Consider the following 22,191-nt stretch of genomic DNA (forward strand, 5'->3'; position numbering starts at 1 on the left):
GCAGGAGAAGAACTTAAATAACTGTTTCCTAAATCATTTGTAATGTTTAAAGCTGTATAAATGTTACACAAGTCGTTTGTGTGTTGTACAAGTAATGAATAAAATATTAGGATTATAAAATAAATTGTTTTTTAAACATGTAGCTGGAATAACCCGTATTTTCCCCGTCACTAAAACGCTTTCAATTTAGTTACTAACATGCTGCTGCACTTTTGTCCTAGTAACTGATAATGTAGTGTGTGTGTGCTGCCACTGGCAGAGACAGGGAATGGTTAGACAAAGACACACACACTGGTTTGCATGATAGTTTGTGTGTAGTGCATAAGTATTTATCTGTAATTAGTGTGTAAAAATAGTGGAATAATGTATAATTGAAGCTCTGTGATCATATTCTGAGTGTAGGTTATGAATATTATTGGACATTATTGAACATTTGGGGAGGTTTGTTGTATCTTTTTGTTTATGGTTTATGTTTTATTCCAACTACAACCAGTTTTACGGAAAGACTGTGGCCAATTCTGATCGATTTTTTGTTTCATTAACGAGACTTTAACTGAGGTTTGGGGCAGTGGTGGCTCAGGTGATTGAGTCTCTGAGTTGCTGATGAGGGGGTTTGTGGCCCTTGGCCAAGGCCCTTAACCCTATATCCACATATAATACTCTGGACATACAGTACAGGGTATCCTCAGTGCCGGTTCCAACCCGGGAGCAATAGGTGGGTTGTTGCGTGAAGGGCATCCAGCATAAAACCTGTGTTAGTAACACACAATTATGATCCAATGTGACCAAGAAACAAAGTATTTAAATGAAGGTTGATCCTCATTTGAATCATTAAAAAACAAACAGACAGTGGTTTATAATGTTTTAGATCATAAACCACTACCCTGACATTTTCTTCAGTAATGTTTCAAAATTGTCAAAAGTTGCAAAGTGAGAAACCTGCTGTAACCCACAGTGCTTCCACCACTTCAGAAAAATATTAAATTGTTGTCTAAAAATAAATTTAAAAAAAATTGCCTTATTCTCTAAGTGCTTCAGTTAGCCATGTTGTATTGAGGGGAAAACAATACAACTGTTGTGTGTCATTAGTTAAGCGAGAGTGTGTATGTCTGTGGTAATCAGTATAAGAGTATCTGGGGGTCAGATGAAGATTTTATTATTTAAGAAGTTGATCGTGTAAGCAGAGAGTCTGAGTTTAGCAGCTTTCACTCGCACCCAAAGTTTTAGAATTAAAAGAAGGTTGATGATGAGTTACTGCAGTACAATAGACTGATATCACACATGGAGACAGAAACAGAGTCAGGCTGGAGCGTCTCTAATCATTTACATGTTCTTATCTGACCCTCCACCTCCACCCCAACCCCCATCAGACTCTCATATTAACACCTCAACTCACCTCCTGCACCTTCAGACACGCAGATAACAAACACATGTTCATTATTTAAAAAAAAGGTCTTATATAATAATAAAATGAGGCAATATAGAGCATATTTACTGTTCACTGTGTTTACATCCTGAATCACACACTCTCACACACACACACACACACACACACAGCAGTTATATAAAACTAACATTGCTACATTTTAATTTTTTATTCCGAAGTAGATAAACTAAGCTAAATGTAACCAAACTCATTTTTTATGATAAGAATAATAATATGAAATTTTAAAGTCTCCTTATCTAAAGATAATATAGAGAGTGATGATCATAAACTCTGTCCTTCTCCTTCATCTTCCTGCTTTTACTTTCAGTATAATCCTGCACTGCTGAGTTCTTCTCAGAAACTGATGACCCGCCAGAATCCTGAGTTCTGATTGGTCAGGGCGCTGAGTTCTGATTCGGCCCACTGAACCCCGGACAGGACAGAGTGTGGAGTGTTTATCTCATCTATAACCTGGAGTTTTACTCGAGGATTAAATATTTAAGGACTTTTTAAAGATTATTTTTTATTTTCTCTCTCGTCGGGTCAGAGTTTAGACTGAGAGATGTGTCGCTGCAGTGCAGTTATAAAAGCTCTGATTTTCCTCACATTTTTTCTTCATTTTTCATCAGCAGGTGAGTTCTGTAATGTTTAGTCTCTTCATTATATTTATTGACTTCTTCTTCTTCTTTGTCTTTCGGCTGTTTCCTTTCAGGGGTCACCACAGCGAATCATCAGCCTCCATCTAACCCTATCCTCTGCATCCTCTTCTCTCACACCAACTAACTTCATGTCCTCTCTCACTGCATCCATAAATTAACCTCAGCATCCTTCTACCAATATATTCACAATCTCTCCTCTGAACATGTCCAAACCACCTCAATCTGGCCTCTCTGACTTTATCTCCAAAACATCTAACATGGGTTGTGCCTCTGATGAACTCATTCTTGATCCTATCCATCCTGTCACTCCCAAAGAGAACCTTAACATCTTTAGCTCTGCTACCTCCAGCTCTGACTCCTGTCCTTTCTTCAGCGCCACTGTCTCTAAGCCTTAGAGCATTGCTGGTCTCACCACTGTCTTGTACAACTTTCCTTTCATTCTCCCTGATACTCTTTTATCGCACAGCACACCTGACACTTTTCTCCACCCATTCCAACCTGCCTGTACCTGCCTCCTTACCTCCTTTGAACACTCTCCATTGCTCTGTACCGTTGACCCTAATACTTAAAGGGGTCATACAGGCCTACATGCACTTTTTAAAGCTGTTTGGACTGAACTGTGTGTTAGGAGAGTGCGTACACAACCACTCTACGATGATAAAGAGCCGCCCAGTGATTTTCTTTTCATTTATTACAATAACATGCCCCTTCTGAAATCAGGCCAATCGCAAATGCCTGTCGATGTGATGCCACACCACAAGAGGCCGCTCCTACACTAGTTGATTGACACTGGTGTTTTAGCAAGAACCCGCTCCGAGTGAGAAGAAGCTGTCGGTCATTGTTTTTCGCCGCTGGAGCAAAATGGCGCATAAGCGAGTGTTGTGTACAGTTGTTGGGTGTAATAGCGAACACAGCAGTCGTCATTCACTACCTAGGGTTAGTGACCTAGGGTACCTACCTAGGGTTAGGTATCTAAGCCACTGAGGACGCAGTGGCTGAATTTAGTTTTTGAAGCTAACATCCCCGCCGATTTACCTAAATGCTTTCATGTTTGCGATAATCATTTTTCACCAGACTGCTTTATAAACGCGGGTCAATATAAAGCTGGTTTTACCAAGAAGCTGCTCCTAAAAATGGATCTGTACTAACGCTTCGTGTTCCTGCTTCATCTTCACCAGGCTCAGTGAGTAATTTATTTTTCTATGACTCTTTGCAGATCGCCTTTTCTAATAATTATGATGAATGCGGAGTGTAACTTAACTTATACTCTCATAGAACATGGTTATGGCTTCTTCTCTGTGTACATCCGTCTCTATATAATCCCTTAACGCCCGTTTATAATAAACAATGCATTAAGGTGATTGTCTAGTTGCAAACTGTGTACGTAGTCGGAAAACTATATTATGCTTACCTTTGTTACGTTAGATGGTTTATAACGATGTCTGTCGAAGATTAAGAAGTCATGTAAACACATCAGTAAACACATCGCGTCCGTATCTCTCTCAGTAAGTTTCTCCGCTTTTGTTGTTGTTGCTCGCGGCAGCGCAACAGCCCGTTAATTCATGCCCATGCTGTGATGAGAAAGACAAATCGAGTCGATGCATGTCCATTCTTTTAATTTCTGCGTTGTCAGGTGATATTACAAACTTCCGCGTAGGTTCCGTATTTAAATCAAACCAAAAACGACTGAAGAAAACAGGCTCAGGCTCTATAATTCAGCGTTTTCCAGTTTGGACTGCATTACTCACAAAGCACTGCGTTGTGGCAATGCTTTGTGGGTAATGCAGTCCAAAGCATTGCCCGCACTGGACTACACTTCCGTGGCTATACCCCACGTGTGTTGTGAAGACACGCCCCACAGAACTGGGGGGAGGCGGGCTCAGCTGAGGTCATAAGCATTTAAATTAGCATGTACTGAAACAGGTTGCTGAGAACAGAGCTAGTTTTTACCAGGTAAAAGTAGTGTTTTTTTTTTTTACACAATCCTTTTGAATTTTTATTTAACGTATAATACAAACTTTTCATTAGGACCCTAAAGATCATATTAACATTTAATGAAAAAAGGGATGTGTAGGACCTTTAAAGTCCTGCACCTTTTTTACCTCTTCTCCCTGTAACCTCACAATTCCTCCTGAGTCCCTCTCATTCACACAAATGTATTCCATCTTGTTGCGGCTAACCTTCATTCCTCTGCTTTCCAGAGCATACCTCCACCTCTCCAAATTTTCCTCCACCTGTTCCCTGCTCTCGCTACAAAGCACTGTGATGTTTTGCATGTCATCTGCAAACATCATTGTCCAAGGAGACTCCATCAAACAAGAAGGGGCTCAGAGCTGATCCTTGATGCAGACCCACCTCCACCTTAAACTCTTCTGTCACACCTACAGCACATCACACCACTGTCTTACAGCTCTCATACATGTCCTGCACCACTCTAACATACTTCTCTGCCACTCCAGACTCCCTAATACAACACCACAGTTCCTCTCTCGGCCCGCTGTTGTACGCTTTCTCTAAATCTACAAAGACACAATGCAACTCTTTATTACCTTCCCTGTACTTCTCCACCAGCATCTTTAAAGCAAATACTGCATCTGATGTACTCTTTCTAGGCATAAAACCATATTGCTGCTCACAAATGCTCACCTCTGCCCTTAACCTAGCTTCCACTACTCTTTCCCACAGCTTCACTGTATGGCTTTATGCCTTTGTAATTGCCACAGCTCTGCACATCTTCCTTGTTCTTAAAGATCGGCACCAATACACTTCTCCTCCATTCCTCTGGAATCCTCTCACTCTCCAATATCTTGTTAAACAAACTAGTCAGAAACTCTACTGCCACCTCTCCTAAGCACTTCCATAATTTTACAGGTATGTCATCAGGACCCACAGCCTTCCCATTCTTCATCCTCTTCAACTTCTTGCTCTACAACAGTCACCTCTTCTACTCTTTGTTCTCTTTCGTTTTCCTCATTCATCCACTCTTCAAAGTACTCCTTCCATCTTCCCATCACCCTCCTGGCATCTGTCAGTACATTTACATCTCCATCTTTAATCACTCTAACTTGCTGCACATGCTTTCCATCTCTATCTCTCTGCCTCTTCCAGAAGAGGCAGGAACAGGCAGGAACATAGGATGACATATAAGAGTGGAGGCAGAAGCAGTCAGGTAGACTACATCTTGTGCAGACGTTGTAATCTGAAAGAGATCAGTAACTGCAAAGTGTTGGTAGGGGAGAGTGTAGCCAGACAACACAGAATGGTATTTACTACTGCAATTTCCATCCTCTTTGCAAAGTCCAGCACCATCTCTGCATTTATTAGGACTGGCACAAGAAGACACCGAATCCCGCCCCTTGAATAGATCATTAATTAATAACGTTAACTAATACTATATTACTCTGTAAAACATGAACCAATTAGGCATTTTTTTTCCTGGTACAGTTGTAGGAGTAAATTATGTGCATGTGACATCTCTCGTCCCCTAACCCTGGTTTAAATATTTATCTGCGAAAGGGCTAACAAACCATATGTTCATGTTCACTCTCTCTCTCTCTCCATCATGTGTGTGTGTGGTGTTTTATCCTGTAAGTGTTTAGTAAAGTCTAAGTGTTTATTATTGACTGCAGCTCGTGCTCCTCACTCCCCCTCAGTGCTGCTGTAATGTGTGATGTTAAACACTAGAGGGCGCTGTAGAGTGAGAGCAGACTGTAGATACACAGTGTGATATGAAGTGAAATGTTTATATCACTGATGTTCACCTCAATATTCAAAAGAAAGTTTTAGTGCCAAGTAAGAGAATTAAAAACTTTTAAATGTACATAATATACAAGCAATAAGATAATGAGAATAAAATAGTAGAATAAAATAGAAATATGAAAAATGAAAGAATATATAATAAAAATAAAGATCTATATAGTAAAATGGTGTATATTTGTATAGATGTGATGTAGTTTGGTGTAGAACCGAGTTCAGGTCTGTCAGTCAGTCAGGATGAGGGAGAGCAGAGTGTACAGAACACACACACTACAGAGAGACACTCAGTCTTTATTACTCTTATAATCTCTTTATTTACATTTAATGTGATGACGTCATGTGTAAAGGAGTTTTAATATCTCATCAACTAATTTTATATTTTATATAAATAACGTTTACTGTGATAAATAAGTAAATAAATGATAATAAAGGTTGTGATCTTTTCTTATTATTATAGGATATGAACTTAAGGAAATGTTGAAACAAACAGATTAATGTGTGTAACCTGTTCATGTGTGTGTTTACACTCTTACAGTCACACACACTCTGCAGCACGTCTTAACTGGAGTTACACCAGGAATAAATTTCCCAGAATTCACTGTTGTGGGTCAGGTGGACGGACAGCAGATTGACTACTATGACAGTGAGATCAGGGAAATGATCCCAAAGACGGAGTGGATACAGAAGAATGTGGGAGACGATTCCTGGAGCGATGAGACACAGTTCAGGCAGGGTTATCAGGAGATATTCAAAAGCAATGTGGGTACAGCAATGCAGCGTTTTAATCAGACTAAGGGTAAACACACACACACACACACACACACACACACACACACACACACACACTCACACACACTGCTGATACACACACTCCTCTCAGCACTGCAAATAACACACACACAAACACACACACACACACACGTTGTCTGTCAGAAAGGTGTTTATTACCAGCTAAAGGTGGAGTGTTTATAATTTTGCCCAAACGTCTGTACCATCGACATCTGTTACTACAGAGAACATAAACCTCTGTAAATGTCCTGGTGAGACCCTGAAGGACAAAGGAGTGGACGTGAGACAGGTGTCCATCCAGAGACACAACAGGAGGTGTAGAGTTATAGAGAGAGAGTGTGTGTGTGTGAGTGTGTGTGAGTGAGTGTGTGAGTGTGTGTGTGTGTGTGTGTGTGTGTGTGTGTGTGTTAATACACATTAATAAGAGGAACATCTCGGGTTACTTTGCTGTAACCCTGTTCCCTGAAAAGGCGGGAACGAGATGCTGCGTGAAAACGCTATGGGAACATCTTGTCATGTTGCCGGTTGTGAAGCATGTGTGTACCAAACACGCCCAATTTTTGGCTTTTATAACCTCGGTCAGGTGACGTCATCTGATAGTACGCATATCAATAGGAGTGAACCGGAAACATTCCTCAGATTGATTTGTCTGAACGGACGTCCGGTCACATAGGCAGTGCGGCATTGGGACGTTGTGAAAACGCTATGGGAACGAGAGTGCCAACGCCGCCGCACTGCGAGTGTCTGGACTCCAAGGTTGTGTAGCGTGTGCGCACAAGGCCGAGAAGGTCTCAGAACTATGTCTGGGTAGCTGACTCGAGGACCCGTGAGCCCGGAGTAGCATGAACATCCAGACTATAAATGTAATAAATGTGTGCGGAGAGGACAACCCTCCGTGTCACACACTTGCTGCAGGGGAATACCTCTTGCTAGTGCAATAGATGAGGCGATCCCCCTGGTTGAATGAGCCCTGATTCCTAGAGGCGAAGTGAGCCCACGTGCCTCATAGGAGAGGGCAATAAGCCCAGTGTAGTGGGGGCCACCCCCCGTTGCGGCCCCAGACCATGTAAAAGCTGCTTTGACTTACGCCACTAGCTGATGCGGTGGACGTAAATCTAAAGAGCACGTACTGGACAAAGTAAGTGAAGTCTTGCTGCAAGGGAATACCTCTTGCTAGTGCAATTGATGAGGCGATTCCCCTGGTTGAATGAACCCTGATTCCTAGAGGCGAAGTGAGCCCACGCGCCTCATAGGAGAGGGCAATAGCATCTCTCACGCCGCTTGCGGCTTCAAAACATGTAAAAGCTGCTCTGACTTACGCCACTGGCTAATGCGGTGGACATAAATCTAAAGAGCACGTACTGGACACAGTAAGTGAAGTCTCTCCTGCTCCGAAGCTGTAAAGGCGGAGGACAGAAGGCTTCAAAACAATAGGATGCATATTGGCAAATGTGTGCGGAGAGGACCAACCCTCCGCATTACAGACTTGCTGCAAAGGAATACCTCTTGCTAGTGCAATTAATGAGGCGATTCCCCTGGTTGAATGAACCCTGATTCCTAGAGGCGAAGTGAACCCACGCGCCTCATAGGAGAGGGCAATAGCATCTCTCACGTAGCTTGCGGCTTCAAAACATGTAAAAACTGCTCTGACTTACGCCACTGGCTAATGCGGTGGACGTAAATCTGAAGAGCACGTACTGGACTCAGTAAGTGAAGTCTCTCCTGCTCCGAAACTGTAAAGGCGGAGGACAGAAGGCTTCAAAACAATAGGATGCATATTGGCAAATGTGTGCGGAGAGGACCAACTTTCCGCATCACAGACTTGCTGCAAAGGGATACCTCTTGCTAATGCAATTGATGAGGCGATTCCCCTGGTTGAATAAACCCTGATTTCTAGAGGCGAAGTGAACCCACGCGCCTCATAGGAGGGGGCAATAGCATCTCTTACGCAGCTTGCGGCTTCAAAACATGTAAAAGCTGCTCTGACTTACGCCACTGGCTAATGCGGTGGATGTAAATCTGAAGAGCACGTACTGGACACAGTAAGTGATGTCTCTCCTGCTCCGAAGCTGTAAAGGCGGAGGACAGAAGGCTTCAAAACAATAGGATGCATGTTGGCAAATGTGTGTGGAGAGGACCAACCCTCCGTGTCACATACTTGCTGCAAGGGAATACCTCTTGCTAATGCAATTGATGAGGCGATTCCCCTGGTTGAATGAGCCCTGAATCCTAGAGGCGAAGTGAGCCCACGCGCCTCATAGGAGAGGGCAATAGCTGTCCGATCCTCTTAGAGAGGTAACACCATTTAGAAAAACCATCCCAACTTTTCAAATACATTCTATTTGAGGGGAGGCAGTCCTAGTACTTAGAATAGTCTTAATTACGCTGGCTGGAAGACCAGCTTGACTTAGAGTCAGAGAGTAGTAAAGGGGACATTTGCTGATCTTGCGAGGCAAAGAGGTCCACCTACGCTACATGAAATTTTCCAAGAATGTAAATCGCCCTGAGGGACAGGAATCTGGTGCGCTAGCTATTTAGCGGCGCGAGCATAGTCCGCCCTGGCGATTAATATACGAGACTGCTATAGTGTTGTCCACCCGCACTAGGACATGGTAGTCTCAACTGCTGGAGGAAGTGCTTTAGGGCCTGAAATAGAGCCATGATTTTGAGGCAATTGATGTGCCGCGCAAAAAGATGGCCTCTCCAGCTCCCTTGGGCTGGACGGTCATTTAAGACCGCACCCCAGCCCATGAGGGAAGCGTCTGTCGTTAGCATCTGCGATGACAAGACGAACTTAGAGTGGGACCCAGAGTCAGAAACCGGGGTCTGAACCACATAGGAAGGGTACGAAGCACCTGGCGCGTAGCCCTTATTGGGGATTGGCCCTAGAGTAAAATCCCCTGGTTCTTAGCCACAACTGAAATGCTCTCATGTGCAGAAGGTCCAAAGGTGTCACCGTGGATACAGCTGCCATGAGAGCTAAGATCTCTGAAAGTGATGGTCACTTTCTGGTCTAGCTTGATTTCCTTGACGGTGTTGAGAATGGATTCGACACGAGCGGGAGACAGCTGTGCCCGCTTACGCTCAAATTCCATGTGACACCCAAAAATGTTGTCCTCTAAACAGTAAAGAGCATGCTTTCATGGCATTGGATCTCAATCCTAGGAAACAAAGATTAGCTAGAACGACATGCTGATGTCGAAGCGCTAGCTACTGAGACTGGGCCAGCCAGTCATGTAATTCAATACGGATGCTCTGGAGTCGTAAGAGCCAGAACTACATCCATGTATTTTGTGTATGTGCGGGTAAAAAAAAGGTAGACCAAATGGAAGGACCCGATACTGGTAAGCTTCGCCCCCGAAAGCGAACCTCAGGAACCTCCTGTGTTGTGGCAATATTTCCATTGATTTATTTTTAGATAGCGGTAAAGCCCGCAAAATCTAAAAAAAATAAAATAAATTGGACGCAGCCCCCCGTTCCTCTTGCACTTTCCGGTTTCATGGAAGTGGAGACCACGCCATTGAAACGCGGAGGGTGATGTGAGAACTGAATCCTGTAGTTTCTCTGTACAGTGCTTAGTGCCCAAGGAGATATACTTGGCAGTAGCTTCCACGCTGCCAGTTTCTCAGAAAGGGGCAAAGCTCAGCGGCTTGGTTAAACGGGGGGGATGTTAGATGTTCGGCATCCTGAAACACGGCAGGAAAAACCCGAAGAACTAACATTTTATTGGAGACTGGAGTTGCACGAAACACCAGTGGTGGCGGAGCAAGAACACCAACTTCCTGGGGGTGCCAGGGAGAACACTTTATTCTTTAAAAGGAATTCTGCGTGCCTCTCCCCATTGGGGGGCCACCCCCCACGGCCTGGGCACATGAACCTCAGGGCTTCTTTGTGAAGACAATATAGTCTGACCTCTTTTGAGGCGGATTGCGTGACTCACCCCAAACTTGCGAGGGGGTGCCCAGCTCAAAAACACTCTCCTTGTGTGTTTCATGCCCCGCAACAGTCAGACCCGGTCGAGACTGGGTGGCCGACAGTCCTGACTCTTGAGCAAGGCGGGGAAGGAATTTCCCGAAGGCTTGTTATACAAACTTCGCCTCATGAACCTAGTGGCGACAGAGTTAACGACATCGCCAAGTAGGCCGGGAGGCGAGATGGGGCATCGAGGAGGAATACACGATCCTACTTCTTAATGCCCCTGAGATTCAACCACAAGTGCCTCTCCGCGGAGACCATAGCAGCCATAAAACGGCCGATAGCACGAGCCGTCTGCTTTGTTGCACGAAGAGACAAGTCTGTGGCCCGGCGTAAATCCAATACGCCTTACCTTGCAGAGCCCCGCCAGTACTCAAGTCTCTCAGCAGGTCAGCCTGGTAGGCGTGCAAAACCGCCATGGTGTGCAATGCGCCAACCTGACCTGCTGCCTGAAAAGCTTTTTCCTCCACGGAAGATAAAAAGTCTACACAGCTTGAAAGGAAATAATAGCTTTTCAGGAAGGATGATGTCCCAGAAGAGAGATAGCCTGGAAGCGTCTCTTCTATCTGGGTGTCATCATATAACTCCGCGTTTTTACCTCAATTATATTTAAATAAATAAATAAGTTGATGGCAGGAAAACACGGGATGAATACAGCTTACTCCATGAAAGGGTTAACTCATATGGAGATTGCTAAGAAAAGGGGAGAGAGCGTCGTTGAGGCTCCGCCCCCGACCACCCGACAGAACCTGCCCTCTATGTTTTTATTTATTTATTTTTAAGTGCTTAGAGGCTATTACCATCTCCGCGGAAGAGAGAGGATGTTTATCCTTGCCCATTCACAAGAAGCGCGGCGCGCGCTTGCGAGCGGACAGAGGGATTTCCCGATCCGATGAGAACGCGAAAGAAAGGAGTTTTAAATCCGTCTCTCACTGCTCTGCCGGATGCACGAGTTTAAGCCCCAGGAATGCGCGGCGGCTCGAAGATTCTCAAGGAATGCGAGGCGCGCGCGTAGCACTTAATCGAAGCAGTAAAGTGTAGAGATCGCCTTCCGATATGGATTATACACACGGAGGGACATCTAGTTTAAACTCTGCCATTATCGGTGAGTTAAACACTTATTTTTGCTGGTTAGACACAACACGCTCACAACTAGACAAGGTGAAGACAAGAATCTGAGGAATGTTTCCGGTTCACTCCTATTTATAACCTGCAGGTGCGTCCTATCAGATGACGTCACCTGATAGAGGTTATAAAAGCCAAAAATTTGGCGTGTTTGGTACACACATGCTTCACAACCGGCAACATGACAAGATGTTCCCATAGCGTTTTCACGCAGCATCGAGTGTAGCCTTTGAAAGGGAACACGAGGAGACATGAAGAGGATCAGTGTGGAAGATTTAACACATTAATATCAGATCTATGAGGAAGAGAAGAGAATTAACACCTTTTATATCTAATAATTCTCTTCCAGTCGCCCCTTAAACTCTAACAGAAGGTGTGAATGTCAGTGAGTAACACAAAGAGAGATATTAATGTGGAGATAAAGAGAGTCGTGATTAATAAAGTCAGCAGAGATGATGATCAGAAGGACGATGAAGAGAAAAGAGATAAAAGTTCTAGAGGAGACGATCAGGATTAAATCACTGATCACAGTTAGACATGAAACTAACAGGACTGATGATCAGGAACAGGCACACACACACACACACACACACACACACTGCTAATACACACACACTCCTCTTAGTGCTGTAAATAACACACACACACAAACAAAGTGTGTGTGTGCATGTGTGTGTGTGTGTGTGTGTGCAGGAGTTCACACAATACAACAGATGTACGGCTGTGAGCTGGATGATGACGGCACCACTAGAGGATATAAACAGTGGGGTTATGATGGAGAAGATTTCATTACCTTTGATCTAAAAACTCTGACCTGGATCGCTCCGACACCTCAGGCTTTGATCTCTAAGAACAAGTGGGATTATTATACTGATTTTAATAACTACTGGAAGAACTACCTGGAGAACATCTGTATCGAGTGGTTAAAGAAGCACCTGACTTATGGCAGAGAGACTCTGGAGAGGAAAGGTAAAGTGTGTGATCTGTTACTGCAACATTCTCTCTCTCTCTCTCTCTCTCTCTCTCACACACACACACACACACACACACACACACACACACACACACAGTATTTACCCTGGAATCAGATTTCATATAATCTCAAGAAAAATCTTATCTTTCGTTAAAAAATAATCTTACAAATAAACTGTGTTGTGGCTACACTCTAAAAAAATGATTCTGTGGCCTTGTAAATTTCACAGTTATAAAAAAGTTATGTTACCTTAATAAAATCTCTAAAAGTCACATACATGATTGTTTGAGTTAGACAAATCAAAATAAATGCCTAAAAAAACAATTATTCATTTTGTCTTAAATTCACACTATAATTTAAGTTTACTTCACTAGTAAAAATCTGTATTTGACTAACTGAATTATATTTTTAACATGCACTTAATATTTTTTGATACATTTCAATCAAAATATCTGTTAATGGAGTAATTGTACTGATTAGTTTCAAGAACTACAATTATAAATTATTCCAACTCAATATTCTTTATGTTTAACAACAAAAACTTAAATAATTGAGTAAATTGCCCTGTGCAAGTGCTCATGGGAAGTCTGGTGTAACATCAGAGACAAGAAGGCTGTGAGGATGTGAGAATGGACATGAAGCACCTGGAACATTCTGGAACATTCCTTACAAATCCTGGTGAGTAAACAGCTAACACAAGTTACTGTAATAATGACTGTCTGCCTGCACACACAACTTTATAGTGTGTGAGTTACTGTTCTGAATCCTGTCACAGCCGAGCTCCAGAGCTAACGATAGCTAGCAACAGGCCAGTCCTGGGGTTCATAGTGATTTAGCTTGTTTGTTCCAACCACCAAACTGCTCAGCTAAAGCGGCGTTAATACAGACACTTAAACTCTGGTGTAAAAGGAGAGATTTAACACCGAGCAGCAGCGCGTGCATGCCTGGGTTTTTTCCGGGTTTCTCGGTGTAAACGGCGGCGGTTGTGCCGCAATATTTGAATTTCTCCCGCCAAATGCGGTGATTTTGCGCAGCCAACCGCCACTGTGGCGGGGATATAAAACTAGCATGTTCAAATACAGTAATTAACGCATGTGTACCGGTCCACCTCACACACTGAACCGCGAGTCTGCTCGGTCACTCCGACACTTTAAGAAAGAAACTCAGAACAAATCCGGTTTAAACAGCAGAAATGAGGTGCAGTGTCCGGGTTCTGGCAGTGTTTTATCCGTTACTGTATATGAGTATTTTTAACATGATTAAACACTGAGCAAGCAGCAGCAGATGTTATAAAATAAATGTGCTAAGTACTGTACTAATAACTAAAGCTATGAAATATAAAGATTTAGTGAAAATACAACATTTCTCTCAGAATTAGAATTGGGAGAAAGTAATATGAAATTAAAATATTGAAGTGAAACATTATGTATGTTCTGATATGTAAGTAAAAGAACCTAAAACTGATTGATTTTGTGTGTTTGTGTGAAACATGTTATATATTTTCTATATCTCTTTCACAGCACCAACACCACTAATGAAGAGAAGTTGAATAGAGATAAAACAGGAGGTAAATGTCAACTTTTTTAAATGTTACAGAAGTATTAAATGTGTAACCATTGAATCAAAGATAGAAATAGACTATTAGTCCAAAAAGTATGTATTTGAACGGAAGTACTATTTTACCAGTCTGGTAGACTTTATATTAACAGTCACACTTGTACTTACTTGTATACTATTGTTCCTTTTTCAGGTGCCAGCACTATGGGATGGCGGTGTAAGCTCTGCACATTTGTCGTATCATCAAAAGGAATTTCGATCATTACCGAGTGAAGCATGGTACTGTTGGTCATGGATATTTAGTGTCCTGTCTTCATTTAGACTGTTATTGCTTCCTTAAGACCTGAGAAGGTCTGCACACACATTTGTATGGATCCCACAGTTTGCAGGAAACTGAAGTGTGAAGGTGTGCAATCTTTCAGATGTAAAATGTGACTCATTAGATTCTAATACAAAAGTCTACTTTCCACATGTTAACTGTATAATACTTGTGGCAGGAGTATTGTTTCTGAAACTGTTTACTAATAACATAAATTCAGCTCTTTGTTTATGATCTTGTTACATGTCATTTGCAAAGTAAACCAGGTTGAGTTTAGACTTTATGTCTTGACAAATTTGGCAAATAAATGTTTAATTAAAATAAAAATGTGTGTATTGTTTCTTTCATTCAGTTAAAATATTTAGTAAATGTAGCACATTTGTTTATTGAATAATAGTATAATTTTCAGTATCTTCTACCTTCCATTTCAATTATATCCACTCAATTATTTTACTCATTTTCACTTTGCATTAACTTCAAATTGTAATTACATTTACTCAATTTTGTACATCATTGTACTAAATATAGTTATTCAGGTCTACTTAATTTTTTTACTGACTTGTACTCAATTCATGAAGTATATTTTACATGATTTTTATATTTTCTTATATTTACTCAATATTAGTGTAAAGTGTAAAAATGTTTCACCAAAAAAATTGAGTACAGCACAGTTTTATTTTTTAGAGTGTAGTTCAGGGACGATTACCCAAAGACACAAAGATCACTCTGGAGACCAGGGATGTTGAGGCCAATAGACTTTATTCCTTCCAGAATATAGCCGAGCAGTTCCCATTTAAAAGCTACACTCGATGCTGCGTGAAAACGCTATGGGAACATCTTTCTGTGTTGCCGGTTATGAAGCATGTGTGTATCAAACACGCCAAATTTTGGCTTATATAACCTCGGTCAGGTGAAGTCATTTGATGAAGCGCACCTGCAGGTTATAAATAAGAGAAAAAAACATCCAACACTTCTGAAGCTTCAAATAGAATGACCAAACTAATGAATTTTCTTAAAACGTTATAAAATTTATTAGAGCTAAATCCCTAAATCTCCTTATAAAATATCGCTGATTATCAATGCGGGAATGAATGGCGAATTGTCGATATTTCACGGAAGTATATATATATATATTTATATATATATATATATATATATATATATATATAAACTGCATATATGGAATGAAACCTGAGACAGTTACATATACAGTGGTGTGAAAAACTATTTGCCCCCTTCCTGATTTCTTATTCTTTTGCATGTTTGTCAGACTTAAATGTTTCTGCTCATCAAAAACCTTTAACTATTAGTCAAAGATAATATAATTGAACACAAAATGCAGTTTTTAAATGAAGGTTTACGTTATTAAGGGAGAAAAAAAACTCCAAATCTACATGGCCCTGTGTAAATAAAGTGATTGCCCCCCTTGTTAAAAAATAACTTAACTGTGGTTTATCACACCTGAGTTCAATTTCTGTAGTCACCCCCAGGCCTGATTACTGCCAAACCTGTTTCAATCAAGAAATCACTTAAATAGGAGCTACCTGACACAGAGAAGTAGACCAAAAGCACCTCAAAAGCTAGACATCATGCCAAGATCCAAAGAAATTCAGGAACAAATGAGAACAAAAGTAATTGAGATCTATCAGTCTGGTAAAGGTTATAAAGCCATTTCTAAAGCTTTGGGACTTCAGCGAACCACAGTGAGAGCCATTATCCACAAATGGCAAAAACATGGAACAGTGGTGAACCTTCCTAGGAGTGGCCGGCTGACCAAAATTACCCCAAGAGCGGAGAGACAACTCATCCGAGAGGCCACAAAAGACCCCAGGACAACATCTAAAGAACTGCAGGCCTCACTTGCCTCAATTAAGGTCAGTGTTGGCGGCCTGCATGGCAGATTTCCAAGGCGCAAACCACTTTTAAGCAAAAAGAACATTAAGGCTCGTCTCAATTTTGCTAAAAAACATCTTAATGATTGCCAAGACTTTTGGGAAAATACCTTGTGGACCAACAAGACAAAAGTTGAACTTTTTGGACGGTGCGTGTCCCGTTACATCTGGCGTAAAAGTAACACAGCATTTCAGAAAAAGAACATCATACCAACAGTAAAATATGGTGGTGGTAGTGTGATGGTCTGGGGTTGTTTTGCTGCTTCAGGACCTGGAAGGCTTGCTGTGATAGATGGAACCATGAATTCTACTGTCTACCAAAAAATCCTAAAGGAGAATGTCCGGCCATCTGTTCGTCAACTCAAGCTGAAGCGATCTTGGGTGCTGCAGCAGGACAATGACCCAAAACACACCAGCAAATCCACCTCTGAATGGCTGAAGAAAAACAAAATGAAGACTTTGGAGTGGCCTAGTCAAAGTCCTGACCTGAATCCTATTGAGATGTTGTGGCATGACCTTAAAAAAGTGGTTCATGCGAGAAAACCCTCAAATAAAGCTGAATTACAACAATTCTGCAAAGATGAGTGGGCCAAAATTCCTCCAGAGCGCTGTAAAAGACTCGTTGCAAGTTATCGCAAACGCTTGATTGCAGTTATTGCTGCTAAGGGTGGCCCAACCAGTTATTAGGTTCAGGGGGCAATTACTTTTTCATACAGGGCCATGTAGGTTTGGATTTTTTTTCTCCCTAAATAATAAAAACCATCATTTAAAAACTGCATTTTGTGTTTACTTGTGTTATCTTTGACTAATAGTTAAATGTGTTTGATGATCAGAAACATTTTGTGTGACAAACATGCAAAAGAATAAGAAATCAGAAAGGGGGCAAATAGTTTTTCACACCACTGTACACACTGAATGACGCATAGATAGTATGCGCGATCCCTTGCGCCATTTGCTGAGAGAAATGAGAATCGCAGGTTGGAAAAGGCAGGAAACGGCATGACCGGCGCACAGCTGTCAGCGATTTCACGTAAATAAGAGCAAAATAGCTTTATACTGGCTTTTACTGGTGCGATTTTAAAAATGTAAGCATGCAGGGTGATTAAGCTTACAGATCTAGAAAAAGTCATGAAAGGAGGGTCCTGGATTTTGATAGAGTGTGAAGTATTATTATTTTTTTTCCCATAGCAGTCAAATGACCGGTGCTTGGCACTTCTTGTGTTAACTCACCGATATGGCTGAGTTTTAAGCGAGATGTGTCCCTCCGTGTGTGATAAATCCATATCGGAGGGCGATCTCCACACTTACTGTTTCCATTAAAGTGCTTCGCATGTGGCTTACATTCCTTAAAAAAAGCTTCGAGCTGCAGCGCATTTCTGGGGCTTATGCGTGAATCTGGCAGATGTGCGAGAGACGGATTCCCCTCCTTTCTCTTGCGCTTTTGGTGGATCGCGAAATTCTTCTGTCCGCTCTCAGCTTGTAAATGGGCAAGGATAGACATCCTTTCTCACTTCTGCGGAGATGAAAATAGCCTCCAAGCACTCGACATTCGACGACAGGTTTCTGTCGGGTGGCCAGGGGGGCGGAGCCTCGACAACTCTCTCTCCCTTTTCTTAGCAACCTCCATGATGAGTTACCACTTTCATGGAGTAAGCTGTATTCATCCCGTGTTTTCGTGCCATCGACTTATTTATTTATTTAAATATATGGAAGCGTGGGGTTATATGATGATGCCCCAGGCTATCTCTCTCCTGGTACATCATCCTCCCTGAAAAGCTAACACTTGTAAACTAATAGCTAACAGCTGTGTAGACTTCCATCTTCCCTGGAGGAAAAAGCTTTTCAGGCAGCAGGTCATGTTGGTGCTCCACTGCACACCATGGCGGTTTTGCAGGCCTACCAGGCTGACCTGGTGAGAGACTTGAGCACTGGCGGGGCTCTTGAAGATAGGGCGTTCTGGAATTACGCCGCGCCACAGACTTCTCTCTTCGTGCAACAAAGCAGATGGCTCTTGCTATCGGCCGTTTTATTGCTGCGATGGTTTTCGCGGAGAGGCACTTGTGGCTGAATCTCATGGGCATCAAGGATAAGGATTGTGCATTAAGCGACGCCGTTAACTCGGTTGCCACTAGGTTTCGTGAGGCGAAGTTATATAAACAAGCCTTCGGAAAATTCCTTCCCCGCTGTGCTCAAGAGTCGGGACTCTCGGCCACCCAGTCTCAACCGGTCTGACTCTCGTGAGGCGTGAAGCACACAAGGAGAGTGTTTTGAGCCGGGCACCCCTAGTAAAGATTGGTTGTGGCCGCGCTTCGCAATCTGCCTTAAAGAAGTTGGACTGGCATACTGTCTTCTTCACAAAGAAGTCCTGAGGCTCATGTGCCCAGGACCATGGGGGTGGCCCCCCAATGAGGAGAGGCATGTAGAATTCCTTTCGAGAATTAAATGTTCTCCCTGGCACCCCCAGGAGGTCGGTGTTCATGCTCCGCCACCACTGGTGTTTCGGGCAACAATGGTCTCTAATAAAGTGCTAGTTCTTCATTTTTTCCTGCCATGTTTCAGGATGCCGAACATCTAAGCTCAACTTTGCTCCTTGGGATTGAGACCCACAAGCGTGCTCTTTTCTGTTCAGAGGACAACATATTTGGGTGTCACATGGGATTCAATCATAAGGGGGGCACAGCTGTCTCCTGCTTGTGTCGAATCCATTCTCAACACCCTCAAGGAAATCAAGCTAGACCAGAAAGTGACTGTTCATCACTTTCAGAGATCTTTAGCTTTCATGGCAGCTGCATCCATGGTGATACCTTTGGGCCTTCTGCACATGAGAGCATTTTAGTTGTGGCTAAGAACCAGGGGATTTCACTCGAGGGCCAATCCCCAATAAGGGTTACACGCCAGGGGCTTCGTACCCCTTCTATGTGGTTCAGACCCCGGTTACTGACTCTGGGTCCCACTCTAAGTCTGTCTTGTCATCGCAAGATGCTAACGACAAACGCTTCCATCACGGGCTAGGGTGCGGTCTTAGATGGCCGTCCAGCCCAAGGGAGCTGGAGAGGTCATCTTCTCGCGCGGCACATCAATTGCCTCGAAATGATGGCTCTATTTCTGGCCCTAAAGCAGTTGAGAGGCTACCATGCTTGCGCCGCTTTAATAAGCTACTGTAGCACACCAGGTTCTGCTTTGGGCACAGGACAAGTTCCTCAGGGCAATTTACATTCCAGGGCATATGAATGTGGGAGCAGATTGCTGTCCAGTCAAGCTCTGACACACGAGGAATGGAAACCCCACCCCGAAGTAGTCTGTCAATCTGGGAGAGATTGAGACTTCCCTGGGTCTGGACGCCTTGGCCCGTACGTGCCCCAGATTACCGTCGGTGATTCCAGTCAGGAAGGATCTTTTGTCTCAGGCGCAGGGGACAATATTTAATTCCCCATCTGAGCTCTGGAACCTTCACGGCTGGCCCCTGATCGGGACCAATTAAGAGATACTGGTCTTAACCAGACAGTGTAATTGAAACTATTTTAAGTGCTAGGGCTCTCTCCTCTAAAAGAACCTATGTCCTCAAATGGAGTGTATTTGAAAGTTGATGCATGACAAAACATGTAGACCTAGTCCACTGCCGAATTGTTTCAGTACTGGAGTTTCTGCAAGAAAAGTTGTTTTCTGGCTTATGCCCTACTTTTCTCAGAACGTATGTTGCCGCTATTACAGCTTGTCATGTTCTGACTGACGGGGTTTCTGTGTTTTTTTTTGGTGTATTTAAAAATATTGATTCTTTTACTATGAGGTGTCATCTCAACCGTTTGAAAGAGAAAGATTATAATACACTGTTAGGAGTTATCTCTTAAAATTGCACAAAGACACCATTATTACCTTTAGTTAAACATTAGATGTGATAATTGACACATGATTGATACTTGTGACTCCGCCCCTTCCCTCTAGGTCACATTAATATGCTGCATTGATTTTCCTGACTGAGTGAAGCAACAACTCGACATCTCTCACCGTAAATGAGGAATGATTTGAGTTGATGAATGTAAGATTAAATCAGATCCACTAGACAGCGTTACTGACTGTTATACAGTAGTTCACTATCACGATAGTGATAGACGATCTGCTCTTCAGCTTCAGTAATGATGTGTTTACTAGAACAGGAAAAAAGGAAATAAACACTTCTACTGTAAATGACGACACTGAACATCTTCTCACCAGGAACACACACGTTATTCCTCATCAGGGTTCACATGTGGCTTCTATACAGTAAATAACCCTCAAAAAATATTTTTAAATTTGTCTCTGTGTCTCTGCAGTTCGTCCCGAGATGTCACTCTTTCAGAAAGAAGCCACTTATTCAGAGGTGGTGTGTCACGCTACAGGTTTCTTCCCCAAAGCAGTGATGATCACCTGGCAGAAGGACGGAGAGGACGTGCATGAGGACGTGGATCTCAGAGAGACGTTACCCAACCAGGATGGAAGCTTCCAGAAGAGAAGCATTCTGAAAGTCCCAGCTGAGGAGCTGCAGAAACACACCTACACCTGCGTGGTTCAGCACAGCAGCTTGGAGAAGGAGTTAGTGCGAGAAGTACCAAAAGGTCCTAATAAACTAGAGCTGTAGAGAGTGAAAGCTGATTTCTTGCTGCAGCAGATAATAAAGACTCTGTGCTGATTTAACAGGTGGAGCAACGATTGGTGTCATCGTTGGTGTAATCGCGGCTGTCATTGCTCTTGTCATTGTCACGGTTGTTGCTGGAATTGTGATCTGGAAGAAGAAGAACTTTGGTGAGAGGAGGAATGAGGCAGATGTGAAGTTTTAATATGTATACTATATATAATTTAATTTTTATTCTAACTGTCTGTCCATCATCTGTGTTTCAGGCTTCAAACCTGTTGCACAAAATTCTGCTTTAGGTAAATAATCAGGTTCTTCAGTAAATAATTGAATAAATAATTTGGTTAAATTCTAACTCTGATTATGATGTGAATGTTTTACAGCCTCTGAAGGAAATTCTTCTTCCAACAACTCTTAAAGTGTAAAAGAACAGGAGTGAAGACAGCAGAAGCAGGAGTTCATGCTGGAGGATCAGCAGAACGGAACTAATTATAGCACTAATCACATTATTTATTATTTATATATAGTTTAAAGCTGAAACAATCCATTAAACACCTGTTCACATCTGTACGACCCAAATCTCTCCCACAATGCATCTGTTCTCTCAATGTAACAATCTGAATGAAGAACAAAGTGTATGAGGTTTATTTTATATCTCTGTTCTTTTAAAGCACATGATCTCAGGATCAGTTCTACAGTTACTCTTATCTTCTCTACACGTACTACAGCCACACACACAACCATTTAATTGAATGTTAACATGAATATGCAATATTAGGCAATAAAAAAAGTCTCATAAGTATTAAACCTAGTCTGTAATTTATTTAACGATGCATTTTGTACTGACAAAATGTTGTGTATTAGTTTAGAAAGCATGTTTTGACAAAGGAGACCACATTTAATTAGTTAACCTTCAAAGCAAACAATCTATTGAATCCTATCCAAGTGTTATATATTGTTGGTGTGTTTAAGTAACCTTAAGCCAGTGGTTCTCAAACATTTTCTGTCATTCCCCACTTAAGAGAGTTGGCGAATTTTCAAGCCCCACTTGTCAACAAAATGATAACGAAAACGGCCAAGTATACTATTTATTGAAATATCAATTTCTAAA

The 22,191-nt window shown here is 42.3% G+C and overlaps 1 protein-coding gene across 1 annotated transcript; it reads left to right on the forward strand.

The window, feature by feature from the left end:
* Window positions 1-1,814: 1,814 nt before the first annotated feature.
* LOC128509177 (major histocompatibility complex class I-related gene protein-like) lies at window positions 1,815-21,881 on the forward strand. Its single transcript, XM_053480798.1, has 7 exons — window positions 1,815-2,058; window positions 6,377-6,637; window positions 12,424-12,699; window positions 20,782-21,063; window positions 21,146-21,250; window positions 21,347-21,379; window positions 21,464-21,881. The coding sequence occupies exons 1-7, from the start codon at window positions 1,989-1,991 to the stop codon at window positions 21,496-21,498; spliced, it is 1,062 nt and encodes a 353-aa protein (XP_053336773.1). The 5' UTR covers window positions 1,815-1,988; the 3' UTR covers window positions 21,499-21,881.
* Window positions 21,882-22,191: the final 310 nt, after the last annotated feature.

This window comes from Clarias gariepinus, chromosome 21, assembly GCF_024256425.1.
Source record: "Clarias gariepinus isolate MV-2021 ecotype Netherlands chromosome 21, CGAR_prim_01v2, whole genome shotgun sequence".
Classification (NCBI taxonomy): Eukaryota; Metazoa; Chordata; class Actinopteri; order Siluriformes; family Clariidae; genus Clarias; species Clarias gariepinus.